The sequence below is a fragment of the Manis javanica genome, chromosome 2 (assembly GCF_040802235.1).
Source record: "Manis javanica isolate MJ-LG chromosome 2, MJ_LKY, whole genome shotgun sequence".
NCBI classification, from domain to species: Eukaryota; Metazoa; Chordata; class Mammalia; order Pholidota; family Manidae; genus Manis; species Manis javanica.
In genome coordinates, this window is record NC_133157.1 from 104,321,574 (window position 1) to 104,347,437 (window position 25,864).

The 25,864-nt window shown below is 36.1% G+C and overlaps 1 protein-coding gene across 8 annotated transcripts in view; it reads left to right on the forward strand.

Annotated features, from left to right (window-relative positions):
- MPP7 (MAGUK p55 scaffold protein 7) overlaps positions 1 to 25,864 on the forward strand; it is a 258,386-nt gene that overhangs the window by 176,999 nt on the left and 55,523 nt on the right. For 6 of the 8 annotated variants that reach the window (XM_073229018.1, XM_073229021.1, XM_073229020.1 and 3 more), the window contains 3 exons: positions 12,701 to 12,778; positions 15,156 to 15,236; positions 24,666 to 24,797. In XM_073229018.1, coding sequence (XP_073085119.1) covers positions 12,701 to 12,778; positions 15,156 to 15,236; positions 24,666 to 24,797 — 291 coding nt within the window. The remainder of the gene's footprint in view (positions 1 to 12,700; positions 12,779 to 15,155; positions 15,237 to 24,665; positions 24,798 to 25,864) is intronic. The other 2 variants (XM_073229024.1, XM_073229026.1) reach the window with 1 other exon arrangement.

Genomic DNA, 25,864 nt, shown 5'->3' on the forward strand with positions numbered 1-25,864 from the left:
TGTGTCTGCCACCGTGTGGTTGCCAGCTTCCCCAAACTGAGACCAGTGGTTACATTAGCAAATGTGATTTTGTTGTACCACGAAATGTGCAAACATCTGGAGAATCGGTGTTGCTCAGGGAGCCCTGTTTCACAGATGATCAGTGCAGATGCTGCAGCGGCCGCCACGGGTAAGTGGCCATGCAGGGTGCAGGGGCGACCAAGAATCTAATGAAATGGGCCGAGAAAGGCTCGTTGATAGCGCTTCGGAGCTCGCATTGCAACTTGCCTCTCAAAATATGCCACCTGTAGAGTTTTGGTAGAGTGCCAATGAATATCCACCATTAGCTAAAAAGGCTACTAAAATATTACTCCCTCTTCTAAGGATAAGTCTGTGTGAAGCCAGTGTTTTCTTTTCTTTTTTTTTCATTTATTTCAACCAAAGCAACATATCCCCCAGCACATAGGAGAATTTCAGCTCATTTTTTTCCGGCCAGAAATGAAAGATATTTAATGAACTAGTGAAACAGTACAACTCTTCTTTCTAAAATCATCTGAAAAAGTATTTTTCATATGTGTTATTTTAATATTTTTATTATTATTTTAAATGAATAAATCTTTAAAAATTCTGAGTTTGCCTTTGTGTTAGAAATATCAGTAAAACCCACATAAGAACTTTCTGAGGTCCTCAGTGAATTTTAAGCAGATGGAGGGGTTCTGAGACCAAGTGTTTGAGAACTGTTGGTCTATAACGTTCTAATCAGTAAATTGGACAGGTGAATGCAGTAGACAGGTTTTTAATTTTTCTCCGATCACTGTGTCAAAATCTGTTACATTAAAACTAGCTTTTCTCTTAAACAAAATGTCTCACAAAGTCTATAATTTCCAAGACCTTTCAATTATTAAAACACCAGTTTAAGCCTTCTTTGTCATACCTGATTTAAATCTCACCTTTTCCCTCCCTTAGTGCCAGCCAGGAATAGCAGATTTGACATGGGAATGGGGGTGCATAGTGTGCTTTTCATGCCCCCCTCCAAAAAAAAATAAAAAAACCTTGGGAGATGGATGGTGTACTTCTGAGAGGAGATCCAACTCTTCCAGTGTGTGGGGGCTGGGAGAAAAAAAATAGGGTAAGGGACAATATTTTTTACTTAATTATTCATACTTGCAGCTTCTCAGGCCAACACTGTCTTTGGCATCCTTACCTCTTTGTGTTAAGTGCACAAATGTTGCCTCTCTCCTGGGGTTCATGGTTGGTGCAGCCCCAAGCCTTTTACAGCACTGCTGGCTGGATTATCAGCAAGGAGGCTCAAGCCCAGCTACCTTCTATGGGGTACACTTGGCTCCTAGGCAACTCACACATTATTTGTAGTCCAAGCAAGATTCTGTCCCCCACTGCCACTGCTCCCTTTCTTCATTCTGCTATCTCCCCTCATTTATCCTCTCCTCCTGTTGAGATGGACACAAAGGGTAAATCAGCCCATCTGCTGCCTGAGCTGGAGAATATCTTTCCAGTCTTCTTGTCTGCACCCCTCTTCTCTATGAGGGATTCTCTGAGGGACCTGCCTCATTACAGTATTCTTCACTAGGCTCCTAATCCTATTTTTCTCTTTTCCTATCTTGAGACAATTTTTTTCCTCATTGGCCTTGTTTTATTTTGTCCTACACCCACATATATATACATCTGCTATATACATACATACAGGGAAGTGGCAGATGGGGTGAGGGGTGTGTGATGGTTACATTTCAACCATCTCTTAAATTCCAGACAGGTATGTTTCCAGTTATCGTAAGTGTTCCTTGGAATGTGGGATTTAATGCTTTTTCTCCAGTTTTGGGCACTAGTCATCAGTTTGGGAACAAAAAGAAGAAGAAAATTGCATTCACCATCCTCTTAAACTGTGATCTCAGAATGTTCCTGGATGGCTGGCATTGTAAGATTCATATATCCATTTATCATTAATTAATAATAATTACAACTTTTGAGCTTCTATTTTATGTGGGGTATTGGGCTTTTAGCACGGGATATAGTGGAACTCCGGGGACATTGTCCCTGGTCTGTGAATTTCATTACTTAGTGGGGACAGGTGTAAGTGGATAAATACAATAAGTCTACACATATGGAGTCTGATAAAGGTTAAGAACAAAAAGAATAGAGAGTTATCAGAACCAATAATGAGGAATTACTAATTTTGATCAGATAGGACTGTTAGGGAATGCTTCTTTGTATAAGTGACATTTGAGCTGAGAATCAAAGGTGAGTGTGGGCACCCCCAAGACACAGGAACATTGCAGCAGAGAGAATGCCATGGTGTAGGATGGACCCTTGAGGGCTTGAGGAACAAACATGAAGTCCCTGTGGTTGGAATTTGGGAGAGAGTGGCATGAAATTGAACACTATAGAAGCCAGGTCATGCATGACCCTACGCCTGTCTTGAATTTGAGTGCATTGGCAAGCATATCCTGATCTCAAGTGTAGTGGCAAGCCTTTGAAGGACTTAAATAAGGAAGTAACAACAATTTGTGGTCACTATATATTTCCATGGTGAGTGGAATCTGGTTTGTGTCCAACACTCATTTACCATATTGGAAATAGAATGAATTCCATATTCTCTAACCAGATCCTAGCTCATCTCAAGAGTATGTGTTTCCTCATTACCTTCAACAGAGTTTGGGTTTGTGTGCAAATTAATTGAAGTTTCCATAGATGATAGCTGACAACAGTGATAGCTAGCTTTTTGTGGTCTTTGAACTAATTCTGATGGTTACTCTAAGGACCCTTCCTTCTAGCTGTTACACTTTTTCCTGGGTGAGAATTTCATTCTTCTCCCCAAGGATAGCACTTTCTCCTTTGGGAGAAAGGCAACTAGAGTGATGGTTGCTTTAAGATGGGTCCTTACACAGATTAATAAGCACACAGACCTACAGTTTTCATCAAACCGTGCTCTGCCTGTGTACCTCACTGCAAGCATCTTCGCTTGATCTTGCACTTGCTGTGGTCAAAATTAGTTTTCTGCCTTCTCTGTGTCCATCCAAGCTTTCTTAACCCTGCAACCATTGCCTTCATTTAGTTGCTTTTCTTCTTTTACTTTGACTGACTTTAAAGAAATGTCAGAGGGGATGGCATTCTGTTTAGTGTCTCTCAGAAATGCACATTCTCTACTTGGGCATCAGTGGTACCAATTCTGGTTGGATTTTACCTTTGGTATCAATTGTATCTTACATATATGCACTGTGATATAGTCAAGGGGAAACTAATATCCCTCTGCCATGACTCCTAGCCATAGACCCTAGACATGCACCTTGTCACTTTTGAAGACAGCTCTTCCATCTTTTACTAAGAGACTTTTAGAGCTGTAATGACTGCTTGTTAGGTAAAATGTAAACTACTATACAAATAGGTGTACAAAACAGCTGATTGGTATTTGCTATTAACACATGTCCAAGTTCTGTGATACCAAACCAACCCATTTTCCAGTTGTGCTAACATCCACCATCTCCCTGATAAGGACTTAACAGTTCCCAGTTCTTCAGTGGTCAGTGAATATAAGTTTTGTTTTTTCATGGCAAATCTAATCATTATACAACAAGGGGAATGGAAGCTGTATGTACAAATACTGGGTTGCTTTAAAATGGGATAGTTCATATACTTCTGGATTGGATAATTCAAGTTCAGTTTTTGTTGAATCATAAAAACATTCCAAAGAAACCTTCAATGCCCTGGCTACTTTCTCCAGAACATTGTTCTGGGAACTATAGGAATCTGATTTGTGGAGAAGGTTTTGGGAAGTGATTTCAATAGAATCATTACATGTTCAACGAGAATCAAAAAGTTGATGATTTGTTGCTTTTTATAATTTAGCCTAAGCCTAAAAACTGTTTTTGGTGCAGAGAACACTCTATAGCCATATCCCTTATAAGTATTATCCATCTCTGAGAGGTATTTCAAACACCCTGGCCTGAACTGTAGGCAGAGAAGCACTTTCCTGCTACTCTGAGGGTTTCCTATGCAAAGGCCTTTTCCCCCACTCCTGGCTGTGTTGCTTGAGCAAAGTTACAGCCTCAAAGCTCTATTTATTAACTGGGCTTATGAGCACTCTATGCTCATAAACTCTGTATTATACAGAGGAGGGTCTAAAGACAGAAGTATTGTAAAAATCTCTGTGTTAACCCTGAGAAAGTAATTCCAAATTAGATGAACTGTTATTTCCAACTGAGTAAAAAGCATCAGAATGGATCTCACAAGGCAAATGAACATAATAACTCAGGAAAGCTCAAATATAAAGGTACATAGACTCTTCTCCTGGAAGTAAAAAGTGATTTTTCTCCCCTTTTTAAAAAAAATAATGTTTTCACACGGAAACTTGATAATGCTCTTAGAAGTCAGAATTGATTTACATTAAAAAATCAACCCAGCTTTCTACTTCTGACAATAATGCCTAGAAATTCTGGGTGCATAATTGCAAACAGTCTTTTAAATGAATTACTAAGCTTGTAAGAAAGAAAGGGAAGATCACTTGTTTCAGAAATGAAGAGTAAACTGAATGCTGTACTGGAAACTGCTTAAAGCTTAGGTTGTAACTAAGGATAGATTACGTTGGAAGGATTGGACAGAAGTGGGGGTGGGTCACTCTTCTGACATTTAGACTAAGTAAAGGTGGGGCATTGGTACTGAGACGTACACATAAAATGGCTACTTTTCCAGGGGTACTCTGTTAGGGAACGAGAAGAGAAAAATTCCAACTATCTTTCTAGGGAAATGGCAGAGAATCTGTTCTGTCTCTTCCTGGAATTATATAGGAAAATAAGAAAATCTAGTTTAAGAATTTATAACTGTGATCTGGTTGGTCCATGGCAAGGAGTTAGAGTTTTTAACCACAAAGTCCACGAGTCCTGAACTGTGAAATTGACAAAGTGGCCAGTGATGGATCAAAGACACCCATCAGAAGCAAATGAAAAGTACCATTGACCCTTGAATCATGTGGGGTTCAGCGCACTGACCTCTGCACAGTCAAAAATCTTTGTATAACTTCTGACTCCCCCATACCTTAACTGCTGGTAGCCTGTTGTTGATAACATAATACCAATAATACAAACAATTGATTAACACATTTGTGTATGTTACATGTTATGTTCTTTCAATAAATTAGGCTATAGAAAAGAACGTTTTTTCAAATTATTGCATATCTCCAAAACATTTTCACAGTATCTTTATGAAAAAAATCGGTATGTGAGTGGACCTGCACAGTTCAAATCCATATTGTTCAAGAGTTGACTGTATTTCTGAAATGATAAATACCATCAACTAGGACTCTATCATATGACACCCACTGAGGATTTGCTCACAGCCCAAATTACAAAACATTTGAGAAAAGTTGACTCTCAGCTATAGTCTGGAGGCATCACAAATAGCAAGATTGATCTAAGCACTCTATATAATAAAACAATCATATAGCCTACAAAATGTTTAAAATTATATTCACTGTGAAAGAAGGTTTCAATCACAAGAAGAAAGAAAGAAAGGTGCAAGGAAGAGAGAACAGAAAGGTTTGTAAAAAGAACCAATTTGAACTGCAATAATGAAAATATAGTCATTAAAAAAATATAGTCAAAAAAACCCCCAAAAACCTCAGAGATTAGATATAGTTTAAGAGAGCTAAGTGAATTGGTAGATAGATTTCAGGAAATTTCCAGAATGCAGAGAGAGAATGAGGTTGACGTGCCACATTGGTTTTTCAGAGTGTGGGTAGCTAGCAAGCTGACCCGAAAAGCCTTGTGGAAGAATAAAGGACTAAGAAGTTTTGCCTTACTAAGTGTAAGAGTGTAGATAAAAATACAGTACAAATCAAGGAACAGAATAGAGAGTTCAGATATAGGTACTTGTATGTGGAGTTTAGTAAATAATATTACACATCAGTGGGAAAGGATTAAATGATGCTATCTTTTTGGAAAAAGATTAAGTTAGAGCTCCTTGTGGGTGTGAGTTAAGAGTTTAGTATGCAAAGTAAAACTGTAAAACTTTAAAGAAGTTACAGGAAAAATAATGTTAGGATAGGGAATGTTTTCTTAAGAAAAACAGTATATAACCCTAAGGAAAAAACTAGGTATATTTGGTTATGTTAAAATAACTTCTATTTGCCTAGGGCTACTGTAGTATTTAAGATACATAAACAACTGACATATAGTCCCCAAAATGTAACAGTTTGGGTGCAATAGGATCTTGTTTCCCATTCAGTAATCATGTAGAGGGATATGCCAGATTGACATGCTGCTCTCCTTCATCAGATATTTTGGAGACCCAGGCTCCTTCCATCAGGTGGTTTTGCTGCCTCTTAAGGCCTTGTCAGAGTCTGCAGGCAGCGGTGGAAGAGAGTATGGAGGAAGCATTCCGATGTCTTAAGAGGCCTCAGCCTTAAGTGGCACTTAGAACTTACACTCCCATTTCCTGCTTAACAACCGATCAGGTGTATTAACCTAACTGCAGGGCAGGGGAGCAGGGGGGCAGGACAGGAATGTAGCTCTTCACCAGGCAGCTGCTTTCTTGCTACAGTTCAGTTCAGCAAAGGGGAGAGCTCAGGCTGGGGAGCAGCTGCCTACCTCTGAAACTGTTACAGAAACACAAGTTCGTACACTGGAGAAGATATACACTAAAAAGGGAGATGCCATTGCATGCCCACTTGATTGGTAAAATGTCTGATAAAACCAAGTGTTAGCAAGGATGTGGGGACACAGGAAACACTTCTAGAAGTCTACCACCATGCAGGAAGGAGTCGTGTGAAAGGATATTCAGTAACAGAAATAGCTGTGGTGTTTCTCAGTTAAAAAAATGGATCTGTAAACTATGGTTAATTAACATGATAGAATATTATTCAACTTTTAAAATGAATGAACTAGATCCACATGTATCAACCCAGATATCTTAGTGCAGTATTGAATGAAAAAAATCTAGTTGTCAAGGAAACAGTACCATTTATATACATTTAAAAATAATAGCATATATGTTTAAAAGTATGAAAAAGTGTGCGGGAATATAGCCAGCAGTTTCAGCATAATGTTTCTTTCTTGGAGGAGGAGAGGTTGGGAGAATGACTCTTTAGCCATATCTCTTGTGATTTACTTCATAAGATATCTGAAGCAAATATAGCAGGTTAGCATCTCTTTAATTTCTATACTCAGTAAGCAGTTTATCATATTTTCTTTATTTTTAAAATAATTTTAAGTGTATAAAAATGGAACATCAATAATTAAAGCATTTCAAAAGTTTAAAGTTGAAGAATGAAATGTTATATTCAATGACTAAAATGAAAATGACCCCATGAAAACAATTCTGGCTTTCCTTATCATTAGAAACAACAGAGGAATGGGAAGTAAAGATGAAAAGTGGGAGAGGAAAGCACATAATTTCATTTCTGATTTTATATTGACTAGATAGCTGTTCCTTTATGGTCTTAATGCCACTAGTAGCCCAGGTGGTCTGAATGTGCCTGCCCTAAATCACATACTCTTCGAGTGAGTGCTAAAGCACCGGTGACTCCTGAACAACATAGGTTTGAATTGCGTAGGTCCACTTACGGGTGGATTTTTCAATAAATATATTGGAAACTTTTTTGGAGATTTGGGACAATTTGGAAAACATTTTCTTCTCTCTAGCTTACTCTATTGTGAGAATACAGTGTATAATTCATAAAATATACAAAACATGTGTGAATTACTGTTTACATTAATGGTAGGGCTTCCGGTCAATAGTAGGCTATTAACAGTTTACGTTTTGGGAGGAGATAAAAGTTATATGTGGGTGTTTTAACTGTGTGAAGGGTCAGCACCCCTAACTTCTGTGTTGTTTAAGGGTCAACTGTAATGGCAAAATTTAAATTGACAAAAATCTATTCCTTTTCAGCTGCTCAACTAAGGAACAATGAATGAAAGAGGGACAAATACTTTAACTTGCTTAAATAAGTCAACTACAGTTGTCCTTTCATGATGTATGTCCCCTTTTTTCTTTCCCATATCACCTTTCTGAGTAGAAAGTTTAGATTATTTACACTCTTGTCTTATTTTTCTTCCAAATTGACTCTGAGCATCTCCTAGAGTGGGTGTTTATTTTAGTCTATAATTTAGGAATGAACAAAATTCCAAATAGTTTCCCTTTTCTTCTGTTTGCCAATAATTTGTATGATACATATGACCTGAGTGTTATGTAGGGCTGGGTTACATGAAGAAGAAAGGATTGAGTTAGAGCTCCTTGTGGGTGTGAGTTAAGAGTTCAGTATGCAAAGAAAACAAAAATGGCAAAACTAATCTAAAAAGCAGTTCTTCAAAAATATAGCAAAATCAGTGCTATTTAACTCATGAAGGGCAAACATAGAGAAAGCACAAATACAACAAGTAAGAAATGGTAATTAAGAAACACATATGTAGTAGAGGAAATTCAAAGACTTCCTAAGAGACTATTTTGCTTAAGTAGATTCAGATAATTTTTAAAGCCAGATAAAAATGAGTAAGTTCTAGGAAATAGAATTTTTTTTTAACTGACATGAGAAGAGAGAGTAAAACGCAGATGGAGAAATTACCATAAAACCAATCAGAAGAAATAAAGTTGGGGGATAAAGTGACCCTCCAAAGTGTATCAGAGCCAGCTGGTTTCTCAGGGGAATGCCATCCAATATTTAAGGAAGATATATCCCAGAAGTATTTAGGTGTTTTCAGGGCGTATAAAAACATAGAAAGTTTCCATCATTTTAAAAATAATGAATTGAGCATAACAGTGATATCAAGAGCCAATAAAGACAGGACTAGAAAAACCCTGCCACTCTGTTATAAATGTTGATGCAGAAATTCCAAATAAAATATTAGCCAATGGAATTCCACAGCCCATTAAAAGAAAAATATACCATAGCCAAGTGAGGTTCATTGTGGGAATGCAAAGCTGGGCCAGTATTTAGAAATCTATAAATAGAATTCACTACATTAACTGGTCAAATAGGAAAATGTGTATGCTGAAAAACACTTTGTTAAATTGAACATTCCTTTAAACATTCTTGATACATTTAGAATACATGATACTGGTTTCACATGATAATATATATCTATATCAGTATAGCTGGAATTTGTCACAGTAGAGGCAGGAATAAGACAATGTCAACTTTCATCAGTCTTATTAATAATTTTTTTTAAGAAAATCAGCCAAGAGAGATCAGTGGCATAAAATTGCAGAGGAAAATGGGTGGCATGTTGTCTCTGCTCTGCTTCATTTTCAGTTTCTCCTTCTCTTTGTCATTCCTTTTTTCTCTTGAGCCACTGTCTGTTTTTTTCTTTTGGAGAAAGACGATATTTATTAACTTTTAAGGAGGATGTTAGCCATTACAGTACTTTGATTTTTTTATCCGCTCACAACATAGCATGTAATTCCCAGCTCTTCTTGTGCCATGGGTCTTGTAATACTCAGAATTCCCTTCTCCCCTGTTTTAAATAGAGGAGGTGTGTGTGTGTGGGTGTGTGGGTGTGGTCTGCACACACATGCCAGTCTGGATTGGTGTGTGTGTGTGTGTGTGTGTGTGTGTGGTCTGCACACACATGCCAGTCTGGATTGGGTACTGTTAACATAGCAAAGATTCAAACTTTTGAGCAGTTAATTTTCAGTGCTTTTTAATGCTCGTAATAGTAGTCAGGGAAGGATTTTATATCTATGGTTCATTCCATGTCATTCAGCTAACCACAATTGGGGTTTCAGTTTATGTCTACTCACCATGGAGAGGTTTAGAAGAAATGATTCCATTGACACTAGTGAAGCTTTATTTATACTTTCATTATTGAAGCTTCACTGAAAACAGTTTCTACTGTATGTGTACTAAAATTAGATTATTGGCACCAGATTCCCTTATAAAAATTAAACATTTATTTTCAAGATGTGTCTAAATAAAAGTTAATTATAGCTTTTGTATAGGAACTGGTTGCATATAGACATGATTTTTATTTTAACTGACTTTTTCTGACTATAAATGTATCTATAGAAAACAAACCCTTATGGACACATACATATGCACTATTTAATAGAGCATAAATGTATACACATTTTTTGAAATGTCATTTTTTTCTCAATATTGTATTTCAAATGCTTTAGCATGCCATTCTTTTTTAGGATCTTCTGCGTTATTTTTCTATCATATGAAATTAATAACCCGAGTCTCCCTTTCTCTCCAGGCTCCTTTAACTCCAAACTCCTTTCTTTTCACTTTGGCTGCTGTCTTACTGTTCAGGAGAGAAAAATATGAAGCACACTTTTATTACATGGTTGACTCTACAAAGGGAAAAGTTTAAAATAAATGAGATCTTGCAAATTTTGTTACACATATTTAGTAATATTTGCCTTATTCGCCTTATTGCAGTTAGGCCTTATCTTTGATATATATTTGTCTATTGGATTCCAAAATGTTACTACTCAGGGAAATTTGCCAAACTGTATCAGAGTGAATTTTCCTGTGGTATAAAGGCAAATCACAGAGTATTCAATATAAAGCTATGCCATGTTATCCAGATGAAAACCTCTAGTCTCATGTGGGTATTTAAATGTTAGTTAATTAAAATTAAATAAAATTAAAAAATTCAGTTCCTCAAGCTACAATTCAAGTGCTTAACAGCCACGTGTGGCTGGTAACTATTGGACAAGCAGATAATAGAACATTTTCCCTATCCCAGAAAGTTCTGTTGGACAGCCTTGAGGTGAAGTCTATACATGTTACTTGTTTATTATATTAGAATTTTAAAATCACTTTTGTTTTTAATTTTCTTCCCTGGTATTATAAATATTAATGAAAATCAGAATTTTTGTCAATATTCTTGGAAGTAGCAAACAACTCAAAATTATTTAGAATCATTATTACTTTCCTACCAATGTAATTGTTTAAATTATATACTAGATAAAAACACTTATCATCATGGGGTTGCCAGTATTTGGAAATTACAGAAGAACATTTAAAAATTCTTGATACAGTACAAAGTCCAGGGCTGGGCAAGGTAGGTTGGACTCTTACATCACTTGGGTGAAGATCTAGAGCAGGTTGTGTGGGAAAAGTAGCTGTTTATTTTTTGAGGACGCTCAGAAGAAGCAAATTAAGTGCAGAAATGATGTATTTGGGGCATGTAATTCTAGGTCATAATCAGAGTATTATAAATTAATCTAGAAAAATTAGGAACCATGGGAAGAAAAAATAAGTGGGAAGGATAGAGAGGAACCATCAGTAACCCTGTAGTCATTGAAAACAGCTGTTAGTATTATGTATGCAGCCTTCTTTCTGTCCCATGCTTGTGGCAGGGAATGAGGTCAGTGAAAAACACAGACGAGATGTTGGTCTGAGAGGCAGGCAAGTGGAGTGATTAATAAGAGTTTTGTCTCAGGGCTAGATGGCGTTGAGTTTTAAATCCCAGCTCTGCTGCTTACTGTCTGTGGAACCACAGCAAGTTGTTCAACTCCTGTGTATCTGTTTGCCTTTATGCTTGAAAATTTGTTTATTATGCCAACGTGATAAATGCTAGAAGGTTCCAAAATAGGAAGTACAAATGTTGCCCAGATCTTTCTGGTAATATCATAAGTGTTAAAATTCTTTCCCTGATGCTTTCTTTGCATTATGTACCAGTTTGCCAGCAAGGTAACAGAATCTTTTCTTAGCAATAGCATCTGGCTAATCAAAATAAAATCCATATTCCAGACTTTTTACAGTCTGGGTTACCTTGAGTATAATTAAAGAGTATATTCCTAGATTAAAAGCAGGAAATTCTGAGATGCAATTGTCTTTCCTATGTAAGGGGGGGGGGGTTCAGTTTCTTCAGCTACAAATAAGAAGAGGCTAAAGTAACTGCGAAGTATAAAATTTTAAGTTCCTATAGAAGAGGTGAAATAGATTAAACTTAAGTGCTGATAGTTTTGTATTCTCCAAAGCCTCTTTCTTTTCTCAAGTATAGTATGTGATTTTTTAAGCAACTCTGTTTTAAAATGCATGCAAATATATTATTTTCTTCATGTGTGTTGGGTAATGATGGGAAACAAAGGACCAAATTATTTTTAATTTATTTTTTATTAATTTGTATAAATGAGTATGACTTATTTTTATTAGTATAATTTTACTTGTTTCACAATATGGAAAATTATTTTTTAAGATAAATAGCATGAGCAATGCCTCTAGTTGTAAGAAATCCCATTGTTTCTTAGAAATTTGAATATAGGGGGAAGTTGACCATTTGACAAAACAGAGTAGTAAGTCAAAGGAACAGTGTGCTCCGGGAGGCGTTCCTGGAGTCCCGTCCATGTGCTGTCTGCAAGTTCACTCTTGGGTATTACATAGCAAACTGTCGGAATGTGGCTGCCAGTTTACCACTTTGCTTCTATCATAATTTCTGATTTCAGCAAGAATATAAACTACAACTGATACTTGAAGTATTGCAGCACTATGTTTCAGAAATGATATTTTATGAAACTAACATGATTATTTGGGAGGAAAAACAAAGGTTTAGCTTTTATGTGATTTGATAATGATTTTTTTCTTTCCATTTGAAGTCATGGAATAGATGGAACTACATACACATTTGCCATCTGTAGGTTTATAGAAACATACTTTTTGTTTATAAGGTTCAACAAGTCAGGTTTCTCTATAATGATGAAAATATTTAAATGTCTCCGGTTGTTCGCCAGCAGGTAGGTGACTTAGACGCGCTTGCTTGTCTCGCAGATTCATGAGAAGCTGCACAACTATGAGAAGCAGAACCCCAGGCCCGTCCTCCCGGGCGCGGCAGTCCTGGCCGATGACGTAAGTGCGCCCTCCTGCGCTCGCGGGGACGCGTCTGCCTGGCGGGCCTCGGCGGGGCTCAGCCTGGCGCGGACGCGTGTGATCCTGGGAGCGGAAACCCCGAGAGGCTGTCGCTGTTTCGGGGTCCTGTCATCGCTGAGCTTATGCTGATAGAATGTTGATTTCCATTCACTTTACTTTTCTAAAAATGTTGCTTGGAGATACCCTCTTGCTCTGCCTTGGTAACGACGTAATAGAAATTTGGGGCTGTAACTTTATGGGGGAGAGAAGCTGTCAGCTGTTAGGGTTCTGACAAAATCACAGGCAAGAGGAATGCTTTGGAGAAATAAAGACAAATGAGAGCGCTACTGCAGACAGCCCTAAAATATGACCTATGCCAGTATAGGAGTGAGGCCGATGAAATACACAAAAGGACAGGATTGTTTGTAAAATGGCTTATAAGGCATAGCAATGATTTACTGAGATTAGACCTTTCCAAATTACTTTCATAATCAAAAAATAAATTTTAAAAGCAGTTGGCATTGATGGAGTAGTTAATTTCCTGTAGCTGTAATTTTATTTTAAATCTGAGGAAGGGAACTCATTGCTGTTTCTTAATGTTAACTTTCGGACTCGGATGAATTGAGCACACCTGGATAAACTATAAAGGGTCCCAAGCAGACGAGAAGCAGGTTTAGTGTGAAGGCTCTTTGTAGTGATAGCCTGTAGCCATTTGTGGCTGTTTAATTTTTTACTTTGTTATGATAAACAGACTTGTAGTCCAGTCTTCATTATGGTCGTATGTATAATAAAAAAAAAAATTGGCCTTTTTCAGAGGTGGTGTTCTCTGATATGTATGTTTTATTTTAATTTAGAAAATCAAGTATATGTAGTAAATCTACAAGTTTTGTGCTTTTAGTTTGGTCCCCAAGTAGTTTCCCCTCCATTTTTATCTACAGAGATTACAAATTACAAGGATGTTTCAATATATATGTTTTATGAGGAAGCTTACCTCTGCATTATTGAACCAAATATATATGTATATATATTGAGTTCTATTAATAGAGTTCTACTAGTAAGCTGCATTTGCCACTTGAAAGTTCTAAAAACCAGCTTTAAAACAGTGACTGTTGAGGGTTTGGGGAAATACTCATAAAGTAATTGGGGTATATTATAACAATTTGCTTTTTAGAAAAATTGGAGACTATGATGCAAATATGATAAAGTGTAGCATTTTGTAATGCACTGGAGCAACATATTCAAATATTTTTAATAATTATATTTTTAAACGATACATATTTTATTTTTTTATATCATATATGTAATTATACATTAAATGGAGTGCAGTCTTTTTCAACTTCTGTCAGTCAAAAATTAGTAAAAATGTTACCTTGAAAAAGTGAAAGCTTTTTTGAAATACAATCAATGAATATACTAATTTTAAGTGATTTTATTTTTGTGTATATAATTTATATTATGCTCTTAGAGAAAAGTCCTTTTGTGTAAACATTTTTAGATTGGTAGAAGCCATAGGAAAAGTGGAAATTTCATGTAATGTTTCAAGAAGGGTTTTTAAATGAAAATGTATGTATGTCATATTTGGAATCCTGAACTACATATTTCATAGTTCTAATCTTTTTTTCTATTTGAGCCTTGCTTCTTATGAAAATTATATGATCCTTCCTAGCCTAAAATTGAATCGAAATTTTGATAGAAAGATCTCTTAAGAATATGAGGCAGGTTCAAAGTTCCAACCATTTCTTTAGCTAGAAACAGCAAGTGGGGATTCTTGGTCATTGTAGTACAGTCAGCACTTTTTGGTACCAGAGTAGTTGTCAACCTATTATAAGTCATTTTATGATTAAACTGGCTTATAATTAACAGACTTCTTAGTCTGTGTAGGTAAACATAGTAAGAGTCTCAGACCATTTGCTCTATTAGAAGCATTCTAGTTCTTTTACTCCAGCTCTAAACAGCAAGCACTGTGAGTTTTTGGAAACGCTGTAGATTTCATCACCTCATTCAGAGGTTTTTTTCTTCTTCCTCTTTTTTTTTTAAATAATGTCAAACCTTGATACAGTCCTTTTTACAAATGGTCCTTTATCTGCATGCAGAAGACCATTCCTTAGATGAGATGCTGGGATTTGCCCTCATTGTAGTAAATCAGAGGTGGTCTGGCTGATAATGATTCCTGGAGCTGTCCTCAGCTGAGAGCCTGGACTGGGAACTGGGCTACCAAGAGTCTAAAAAGAAGAGCAGTGATTGATAGTCTGTTTTGTCTCTTGCTGACTTCTCCTTAGTCTCTGGAAAGTAACAAGATAGATTCTCAGTTGTCATGCACCACACTGCACAATGCTGCTGCTAACTGGTTTTTGTGTCCATATGATCTCCTTTGCAGCTGGCTGAAGAGCTTCAGAACAAGCCATTAAACAGTGAGATCAGAGAGCTGTTGAAACTACTGTCAAAACCCAATGTGAAGGTGAGGACATGTAATATGTTCCAAAAAGGCCACTTTCTGAGACTACAGATGAATTATGTTTCAAACATCAAATTTCAAGTAAATGTATTTTCAAACAGTGCACACATTTTAATAGCCTAAATCCAAGTAGGCAAAAAGGAGTTCAACTTTTTGATGATAGTGTGACAAACTACAAAATACTTTAATTGGGAAGCTTGGAATTTAAGGTGGCAGACACAGTGTTGCTTCACTTGGCTTGTTAATAGCATTCTAATGTATTTCACAACTGTATCTATTTGTCTATATGATCATTTCAGCTTTCCACTTCCCCTGCTTCCTACCCATCTCTCTTCCTGTACTGATTCAAGTTTTAATATATCCTACCTTTCACAGAGCAGAGCAGTTTCCCATTATAAAATGCCAGTAAATACTGGTAGGCAGATTGTAGTTCTTACCTTTTCCTTCCAAGTGTATCACTTGTTTTTCCTCCAAAGGTGATACACTTGGAAGGAAAAGGTAAGAACTACCTTTTGAAGGTATTTTGAAATTTTGTTATGCTAAGGTCATCAATGCACTGAATCCTATTATCTGTATATTTTGGACTTGATGCTACTATAATTGTCTGTAAAATATTGTTCCATGAGTCAAAATTACATATCTGAATTATATAATTATGTAATTAAAAGAATCAGTTATCTTATATGATGATTTCTGTTAAGAATTTAGAGACTGGCATGAAAATTTCTTCCTAGATGCCAAAACTGGTTCCTACCTTCCTTGAGAAATGTCCTTTGGAACTATGCTATATATGGTCTTAAATTGATATTCAAAAAAGAAAGGTGATGTGAAATAAAAGATGAAGTGAAAACATGCATGGACTGTAATTTCTAATTCCTATAAGTAAATATAAGTACATGAATGTATTGCTGTAAAGAGTAAATGGACTATGGTTAGTAATATGGTAATAATTGACTTGTAGATACAGAGGAGATTGGTTAAATTGTAGTTCTAAAGAATAAGGATCAGATTAAATTAGAATAGTTACTTGATAACTAAAGACAATATGCGTGGAAAGGTTAAGAGCTCAGAGGAGATCAGTAACTAAAGAACAGCCTGAAAATTTCATTGTCTTAGTCTGCACATGAGAAGTTAATATTAACCAGAGTATGGCGAAGTTAGCTCTGAGAAGCTTGTTAAACAACTCTGAGAGGGTTTTCTAGGTTTGAGTATAGAAACTAAAGAGGAATGTTTCCAACAAAAATATGACTGGTGTTCTTTTCAAGAGTATTTGAAATGAAATCGCTGATACTATTTACAGTAGCCAAGATATGGAAGCAACCTAAGTGTCCATCAATAGATGAATGGATAAAGAAAATGTGGTACATATACACTTTGGAATATTATTCAGCCGTAAGAAGAAAACAAATCGTGCAATTTGCAACAACATGGATGGAGCCAGAGGGTATTATGCTCAGTGAAATAAGCCAGATGGAGAAAGACAAGTACCAAATGACTTCACTTATTTGTGGAGTATAACAACAAAACAAAACAAAAGTAATAAAATAGCAGCAGACTCCCAGACTCCCAGAAGGGACTATGGAGGTTACCAAAGGGGGAAGGGGTTAGGGAGGGTGGGTGGGGAGGGAGAAGGGTATCAAGGGGCATTATAATTAGCACTCACAGTATAGGTGGGCCACAGGGAAGGCAGTTCAGCATGGAGAAGACAAGTAATGACTCTATAACATCTTAGTGTGCTGATGGACAGTGACTGTAATGGGGTTGAGGGGTGAGGGGGACTGATAAAGAGGGTGAATGTTGAAACCACAATGTTGTTCATGTGAAACCTTCCTAAGATTGTATATCAATGATACTTTAATAAAAAAATCGCTAATGATGAGATTATATGGGAAGGACACTAGTTTTAACTCAAGAGAGAGTTACCGTTTTAGATGATGTTTTGCAGCACCATTGGATAACACTGTTTAAGTGAAGACTTAAGCTGTATTATGGTGAAAATGTTTTAGATGAGCAGTTTTCTTTATTTTTCATATTGGTACAGCAGTGTGACTAGAGAGTGGGTAAGAAATCAGCATGAAAGATGAATGTTCAGGAAATAATGTGTAGGAAGTGGGTAGGATTCTAGACACGTGATATTGTAGTTGGCATTAGCCTCCCTGTCCATTTCATTTGTTTCCTTATTTATGTGATAAAATATATGGCTGCCCTAATTGTTAGCTTATTAAAAAGTTAGGATTTCATCCTAAAAGCAGTGGAAAGCCATTGAAGGGATTTAAATGCAGGAAAGTGATGCAGTCACTCTATGTAGTATACAGAACAGTTTCTGTGGGTTGAGGGAGGGTGGGATGGAAGGAGTACTGAATGGGAGGCCAGTTGGGAGCCTGTAGAAATAATTCAGGTGAATCATGATTGTGGCCCATATGAGGGATGTGGGGGATGGGTGGAATTGGATTTAACTTCAATACAGTGTTAAGACAACTGGTTTGGGAAAGATTAAGACAGACACCCCTCCTCCCAACCACTAGAATGAATTCCAAATAGATGAAAGATTTTACTGTAAAACATTGAACCATAAATCATGGGATAGAGAAGGAGCATTCACAACCTCAGAGATAGATGGACAGACACACGTACACACATACAGCAATAGTGAAAAAAATCCATAAATGAGGTAGGAAGGAATCATTTGTATAAACGATTTATGATATATTTGTCTATAATATGGTGTGATAGCCTATTTAACTTTCATTTTTAAAAAATGACTTGATAAAGACTTAAAATTAAAAAAATTTTGACAATCTGTAACTGTATTTTTAATTCAAACAAAAGTAGAATCCCCAATCTATTGGTTTATTAGTGAAGATGAGTATCATTCCATGATAATGACTTTTTATTCTCTGAACCACATGTTCATATATCTTTTAGGGGTAATTTCTTTTAATTGACTGTATTATCTTTCATTCCTTTTTATATACAGAAATATTACATATACATTTTTTCCATTATAAATAGGATAATAGAATGCACTACTTACTGTCTTTTAGTTTTGTGGACTTTTAATATTTTGATGTTTTGTGGGCTTTCTTTGGAGCAACATAATTATCTAATTAACTTATACCTTACAGGTAGGCATTTCTGTTTCTGCTTTTCTGCTATTTAAACAACACTGTAATGCAGACTTCTTGTACATTACAGAATTTTATTGGGTCAATAAATTGTTGTGTAAAATGTTTATAAATTTAAAATTTTGATAGCTATTGCTAGTTTGTCCTTAGCAATAATATGAACAGGTTCTTTCAATGTACAGTGCCTGGAGTCATGCATGAGAACCTCCTTTTTTCCCTATGTCCTTGAAAGTCCTTTTCAATCAATGTTCTTTTTTACTTTCGTTAGTTGATCACTACTAGAATACATGCCAACACTTTTCCTGTATAACTTGTTGCCGATTTAAAGATTACACCCAATCTTTAAATCTTTGAATGAATTGGTCAATTGTTATATACAAAAGAAAAGCAAACAAAGCACAATTTTCTTATTATTCAGTAATGTCTGCAAAATCTAGTCTTATAGTCCAAATCTTAAAATCCAGGAAAAATAATGACATATAAAAGAAATAGATGAGAAAAGGGAAACGGTAGTGAGTAGTAAAAGGATTAAATAGATACAATAGAATTTTCTGCATGATGGAATGGGCAAGAGCAGTAATGTTGGTAACATTTTAAGGGCACTGATGAAGGGATATTTTTCTCGACAGAAACTTTGTTCCTAGGGGAAGCAAAGAGAGTCCTTAATAAATAAGAACTACTCCTAGGTATCAAATTGCTACATTACAGGCAAATTGCCCTATGTAAGTCATCATTCAGTGGCTCATTTTTGATAAAGCAGTCAAGTGACATCATCTCTAGAACATGGTGTTATAATTTAGGAAGTCAGGGAAAATTTGGTAGATTTTTAAAAGGCAATAAAATAAAAAGATTTGTGGTAATTTTTCAGCTTTCCAAAACATTCAGTTACCAGAAATTACTCATTGCCTGAGCATGCAGAATGGATGAGAGTTCATTAAAGCATGCTGAAATGAAAAGTTAGCCTTCCTTCTGGAGGAATAAATCAGTGTTATTCATTTTTATGAGTTAGACACTTAATTCTGTGGACCTGACAGATACTTAAAACATAGAATTGACTCCAGGGGGTCCAAGGCATTGAGAGCTTGTGAGCCTGATGAGTTACAAGGCATAGTGTTCAATTTCCTGCAGATTCTTCTGAGCAACAGGTAAACCCATCAGTTGTGATTGGTGGTTATGGCATATGGAAATACAATTTCCATTTAGGTATTGCCTTTTGAAAGGAAAATCTGTATATTGCAGTTAAAACAGGAAAATGGAATACAAAGTTACTTTTAGTTGTCCAAAATAAAAATGTTGCTAACCAAAAATGTTTGTAAAGCAAAATGCTGTTGGAAATAATAAACTTGATATCTATAAATTTTAAAAGCCTATTTTGGAATCCAAACATGGAAATAAATACAAAGCTAAGAAGGAAAAATACATAACTTGTTCTTAATATTGCCTATCAACTATAATAATCACTTTATTTAAAATATGTTTATTAGCTATCTCTATTATTATTAATATGTGCAAGATAGTTACCCTAGATGCCCAGAAAAAGGATAGTATGGTGTCCTTTATTCCTCCTTATAGATCCATATTCCCAACTGCTATCATTTCTGCTTTCTGAGGATGTCTTATAATGTTTTTGTAATGCAAGTCTACTGGTGATGAATTTCTTTAGATACTGTATGTCTTTAAGAAGTCTTCAATATTCCTTCATTTCCAAATATATTTTTGCTGGCTATATAATGTTAGGTTGACAGTAGTTTCCTTTGAGTATTTTAAAGATGTTGTTCCGTTGTCTTGTGGCTCACTTTTCACTTTGGGAAGTGTGTTGTCAGTCTTACCTTTTTTCTTTTGTATGTAAAGTGCTTTTTTTCTTTGGCTGATTTTAATATTTTCTCTTTCTTACTGGCTTTAATTAATTTGGTATAAGTTCTTTTACATGTCCTGTGTTTGGATACATTGAACTTTTTAACATGTTTTTTTCCCCATCAGATTTAGAATATTTTCTGCCATATTTCTTCAAAAATTTTTAGCTCCTCTCCTTTCTTTGGGTATGCCAGTTAGGTATGTATATTAGGCCATTGAAGTTGCTCCATGACTCAATAATGTTCTGTCATAATTATTCCACTATATTTTCTCTTTGTGTTTCATTTTAGATAGTTTATATTGCTTTGTCTACAGGTGTTAATCTCATTCAGTGTACTTTTATTTTATTCCATACAATATACCTCTTATCTTCAGAACTTTGAATCTTTTTTTATATATTGAAAGTCTCAAGTTCAGTCTTTCCTCTAGTTTTTTGAACATTTTGAGTAACATTTACAGTAATAACATTTAATTTCCTTTTCTGTGACCTATCTGTAATTTGGTTCTGTATAACTGTATCATTTATGTAATTTTCAGGATTGAGTTCATGGCTTTATATTTTTCTTCATTATAAGTAATATTTTCTGCTGTCTTTATATGCCTGGTAATTTTTGATTGACAGCCAGTAATTATGAGTTTTACTTTGATGCTAGATATTTTTATATTCTATAGACAATATTATTGAGTTTTTTTCTCTTACACACTTAAGTTAGTTGGAAACACTTTGATCCTTCAGAGGCTTGCTTTTAAGCTTTGTTAGGCGATTTCTTAGCAGTGTTTAGTCACCAATTATTTCCCACTGTTGCGATAATGCCCCTCTGTTGATTCTTCTCAATGCCCTGTAAATTCTGAACTTTCCCCCTCTAACTGGTGGCAACAGGAGTTAATCCTGCCCTCTGCAAGCTTTGGGCATTGCTTCCTATAATGCAGGGTTTCTCATCTTTGGAATTAGCATTTTGGGTCTGGATGGTTGTTTGTTGTGTGCATGTTGTCCTATAATGCTGTCAGATATTTAGGAGCATCCCTGGCTTCAATGAACTAGGTGGCAGTAACATTTTCCAAGTTCTGAAAAACAAAAATGTTCCCAAGACATTGCCAAAGGACTTCTGGTGGGGGTAGGGGGATGGGAGATGTAAAATCACCCTCAGTTAAAAATCACTGCTATAATCCTTTCTGGTAGTTTTTTGTGTACATGTCTTGGCTAAGGACTCAAGGGGGACTTCCTGCAGATCTCCAGAGCTTTGTGTCTGGCAGCTCTTTCCTCTCTCATATTCTCCCCTGAGAACTTTAGCCCCTTGACCTCCCTGGATTCCCAGATCTGTTGTCTCAACCCAGGGACACCACTGGGTTCTGCCTGGTACCTTCTCCCTATGGCACAGTCACAAAACTCCCTCTAGGCCGTAAGCTGGGGCAATCAGGGCTCACATTTGTTTCTCTCAGTGATCCCTGTCTTTTGTTGTCTGATGTTCAGTGTCTTTGAAAACAATTGTTTCATCATTCTTTTCAAAGTTATTATTATTTTTGTTTCTCCAGTGGATCCCTATTGACTTCATCTTGGCTGTCATCCTCATTCTTGAACAATATACTTCTGCTGGAAAGAAGTGTTTTTTCCCCTTTCTGATTGTCTATATTTCTCTTTCTGATATTTTTAGGACCTTATCTCTGCATTTGGCATTCTGTAGTGTTACTATGATGTATCTAAGCATGGGTTTCTTCATATTGTTCCTGATTCCTGAAGGATATATCGAGCTTCCTGAGTCTTCAGACTGTCTCTGATCAGTTGTCAAAAATTTGCTCTTCAGATATTTCATCAGTACAATGCTGTTCATTCTTTCCCTTTGAAGTTCTTAGTAGATACAAAAAGTACCAATCATAAAGGAAAAAAACATTAATTGGACTCATTAAAATTAGGAACCTCTGTTGATCAAAAACGACTAATAAGAAAGTGAAAGGGCATCCAGTACCAAATGGGAAAATATATTTGTAGCCAACAAAGACCTAGGTCCAGTATATTATAAAGAATTCTTACAAATAAATAAGAAAAAGACAGGTGGAATAGAAAAATGTTGAGGATCTTAAACAGGCATCTCACAGAAGATACCATTAGTTATAATAAAAATGAAATTTCAACAACAAAAAGATACCGCTACACACTCAGAATGGGCAAATTTAAACTAATAATGTTGAATGTTGGAGATCATCTGATACAACTAGAACCTCACACAAGCTGTTAGTGGGATTATAATTGGGACAACCACTTTGTCTCTATCTACTAATGTTGAATATGTTTCTAACCTATGACCCAGACACTCTACTCTTAAATATACTTAACCCAAATTATGTGTGTGTGCATCAAAAGATAAATATTCAGAGCAGTACTATTTACAATAGCCACAAACTAAAAATAACCTAAATGTCCCTGAAAATCAGAGGGGTATAAGGTACTGTGAAATAAATACTAGTGTGTTGGAATGCTACATAACAGTGCAAACTGAGTGGCTGCTGCGACCAGTAACAACTTGGGTGAATCCCACTAAGTTAACATCAGGGAAAAGGCAAACATCACAGTTCTGTTTATGTAATATTAAAATAGAAGCAAAACCATCACCTGTGGGGGAATGGAGGGCATGATGACTAGAAAGGACATACGTGGGGGTTTCTGGAGCCCAGCGAACATATTTCTTGTTTGGGTTGTTTACATGGTTATATTCACTTTTGTTTTTTTAAGTGTCATTGATACACACTCTTATGAAGGTTTCACATGAGCAACACTGTGGTTACTATATTCACCCATATTATCAAGTCCCCCCACCCCCACCCCACTGCAGTCACTGTCCATCAGCGTGGTAAGATGCCAGAGTCACTACTTGTCTTCTCCCTACTGGACTGCCTTACATGGGCATATTCATTTTTAAAAATTGTTCTCTGCTTGTGAACTGTGTACTGCTTTGTATATATGTTAATGGTCAATAAAAAAGCTTCATTAAAAAATAGATACCATTTCTTTGCCATCATAGGGTTTCTATTTAAGTAGATAGCAGATATTAACATGAAAACCATAATGGTTATAAACTGGGAGCATACATGAAGGCAAGAAGGTGCTATTAGGTCAAATAATGAGGAATTTGCTTTCATATTGGATGTTTTGACCTGGCCTCTGTGAGAAAGCGTTATTTAAGCTGAATGAGGTACAGAGTGGTGTAAGGCAAGAATGGGGGAGGTCACAAAACTGGGAACTGCTCCGGAGTTTGATCTTCATGTCAAGGTCAATGGGCAGGGTTGGAAGAGTTAATATTAGCAAGTCAGTTAAGTGATTTAATTAAAGTTTTAAAATAATCATGCTGCCTACACAGTGAATCACAGATTTGAAAATGGGCCAAAGGTGAATGTAGTTTGTCCATTTAGAGGCTCTTGCAATTGTCTAAGGTGAAACATGACGACATCATTTATCTAAACCAGGGGTCCAACAACTTTTTATGTGAAAACTGTATGTTGCTTCTACTCAGATTTGCCCTTGTAGAATGATAGCAGCCATAGACAATACAAAAATGGATGAGCATGGCTGTGTTACAGTAAAACTTCATTTACAAAAGCAAGTGACGTAATTTTCCAACCTCTGCTCTAGACCTGAGAGAAGATAAACTTTAGAATCTATTTTGGAAGTAGATTTTAACAGATTATGGATGGACTGGATGTTGAGAGTATAGCGCAGAGGAGAGATTTAGTTCAAGGATAAAGTCTCATCATCTGGCTAGGGTAATTTATGGATCGTAGTGTTGTTAATTTGGAAACAAGTTAGTTAAGCATCCTAAGCCCCCTCACCTAAAATAATGAGCAGTGACATGTCAAGGTTGTAGTGTTTTTCTCATCTTTGGTCTATAATGACAATGTGAAGTGTTTTGTGGTTTACCACCATAACAGTCATGACTAGAAATACTTTTACTTTATTCTTTTATATGCATATCAGCCACCTATTACACAAAAAATTTAAAAGTGAGAAAACAACAAAAGAACAAAAGCTAGTTAGTCATATTGATCAGTTCCTTTTTTGTTTTCTGCTAACAGTAGGAAAAAAAATTCTTAGACTCCTGCTGGCTCACTGACAGTGTACCTAAAGCCTCATTTTCTCCTCCTTTCAAAAGTAACAACCCCAAGCCCCCACCCCTGTGTCTGGCCACCATCCTTGTAAGGATGAGCCCCAGTATACAGGTTAGAGGACTTTGTGTGTTGTTTCTTAACATACATTAATGGCTTTGGGGATGGGGATGGCCCCTTAGTAGAGCTGCCTTCTGCTGTATGTAGAAGGCATGCTATGTTTTATATACGCCGTTTATAAGAGGCTGCTTTTCAGGTAGTTGACTGATTATCATTGTTACGTCAAAATTGTAACACCAGTTTGATGTGTTTGGGGTTTTAAATTTGAACAATACTTACCAACCTTTGACTTTGATAGGCTTTGCTGTCTGTACATGACACTGTGGCTCAGAAGAATTATGATCCTGTATTGCCTCCTATGCCTGATGATATTGATGATGAGGAAGATTCTGTAAAAATCATCCGTCTGGTCAAAAATAGAGAACCACTGGTGAGTTTTGGTCTACAATTTGTGTTCATATATGAACAGATATCATGATAAAGCCAGATCTGATGGAGTCACACCATTTACTCATCTCTTTAAAATACACTTCTTCTATGTCCACAAACTTTAAGATAAATGGAACATTCACATCTAAAAAATATGACTTAGAAAAGTGAAAATGAAGCTAAATGAAATGGGAGGCATTCTATTGGTTATAAACAGTAATAATTTTTTAAAGTGATGTGTTGGCATTTTAAAAAGAAAGCATAATGTGTACCAGTCACAGCTGATTTAAGATTAAATGATGCAACTAAAAATAAATTGCTTAAGGCTTTTTTAGAAAGCTGATTTAATTTAAAGTAATGGGGAGAAATTAATCAAGAGTCTGGTATTTCAAAATGTAAATGTGATCATTTATTTTAGCACCAGACATTTATGCAGTGTCGAATTACATCGAAGGGTATCTTGGGTAGGCAGAATACTGCCCCCACTCACCAGCCCTGATGATGTAATGACCAAATCTTCAGAACTTGTGAATATGTTACCTCAAACGGCAAAAGGGATTTTTCATGAGTGGTGAGGGATCTTCAGATGAGGGGATTATCTGGTATTATTTGGTGGGCCCAAGTGCAATCACAAGGGTTCTTATTAAAGTGAAAGAGAAGGAGCTATCCTGAGGAAAACAGAGGTTGCAGTGATGTGGCAGTGAGCCCAAGAAAGCCAGACATTTCTAGAAACTAGAATAGGTAAGGGCCAGATTCTCTCCTAGTCCTTCTAGAAGGAACACAGTCCTTGGAACACCTTGATTTAGCCCATAGTACCCATTTTGGCATTCCTATCTCCAGACTGTTAAGATACTAAATTTATGTTGTTTTAAGCCTCTCAATTTGTGGTCATGTGTTACAACAACAATACCAAATGAGTACAGAGTATATCCACATTTTTATGAAATTACATTCAAAGGAAAAATAAGTTTTATAATATAACACTTGATTTTAAATGTGTTGCAGTTCATTTATTCTAATTAAGACACTATGTTCTTAAAGGAAATTGAGTTGATAGTACAATAGTTG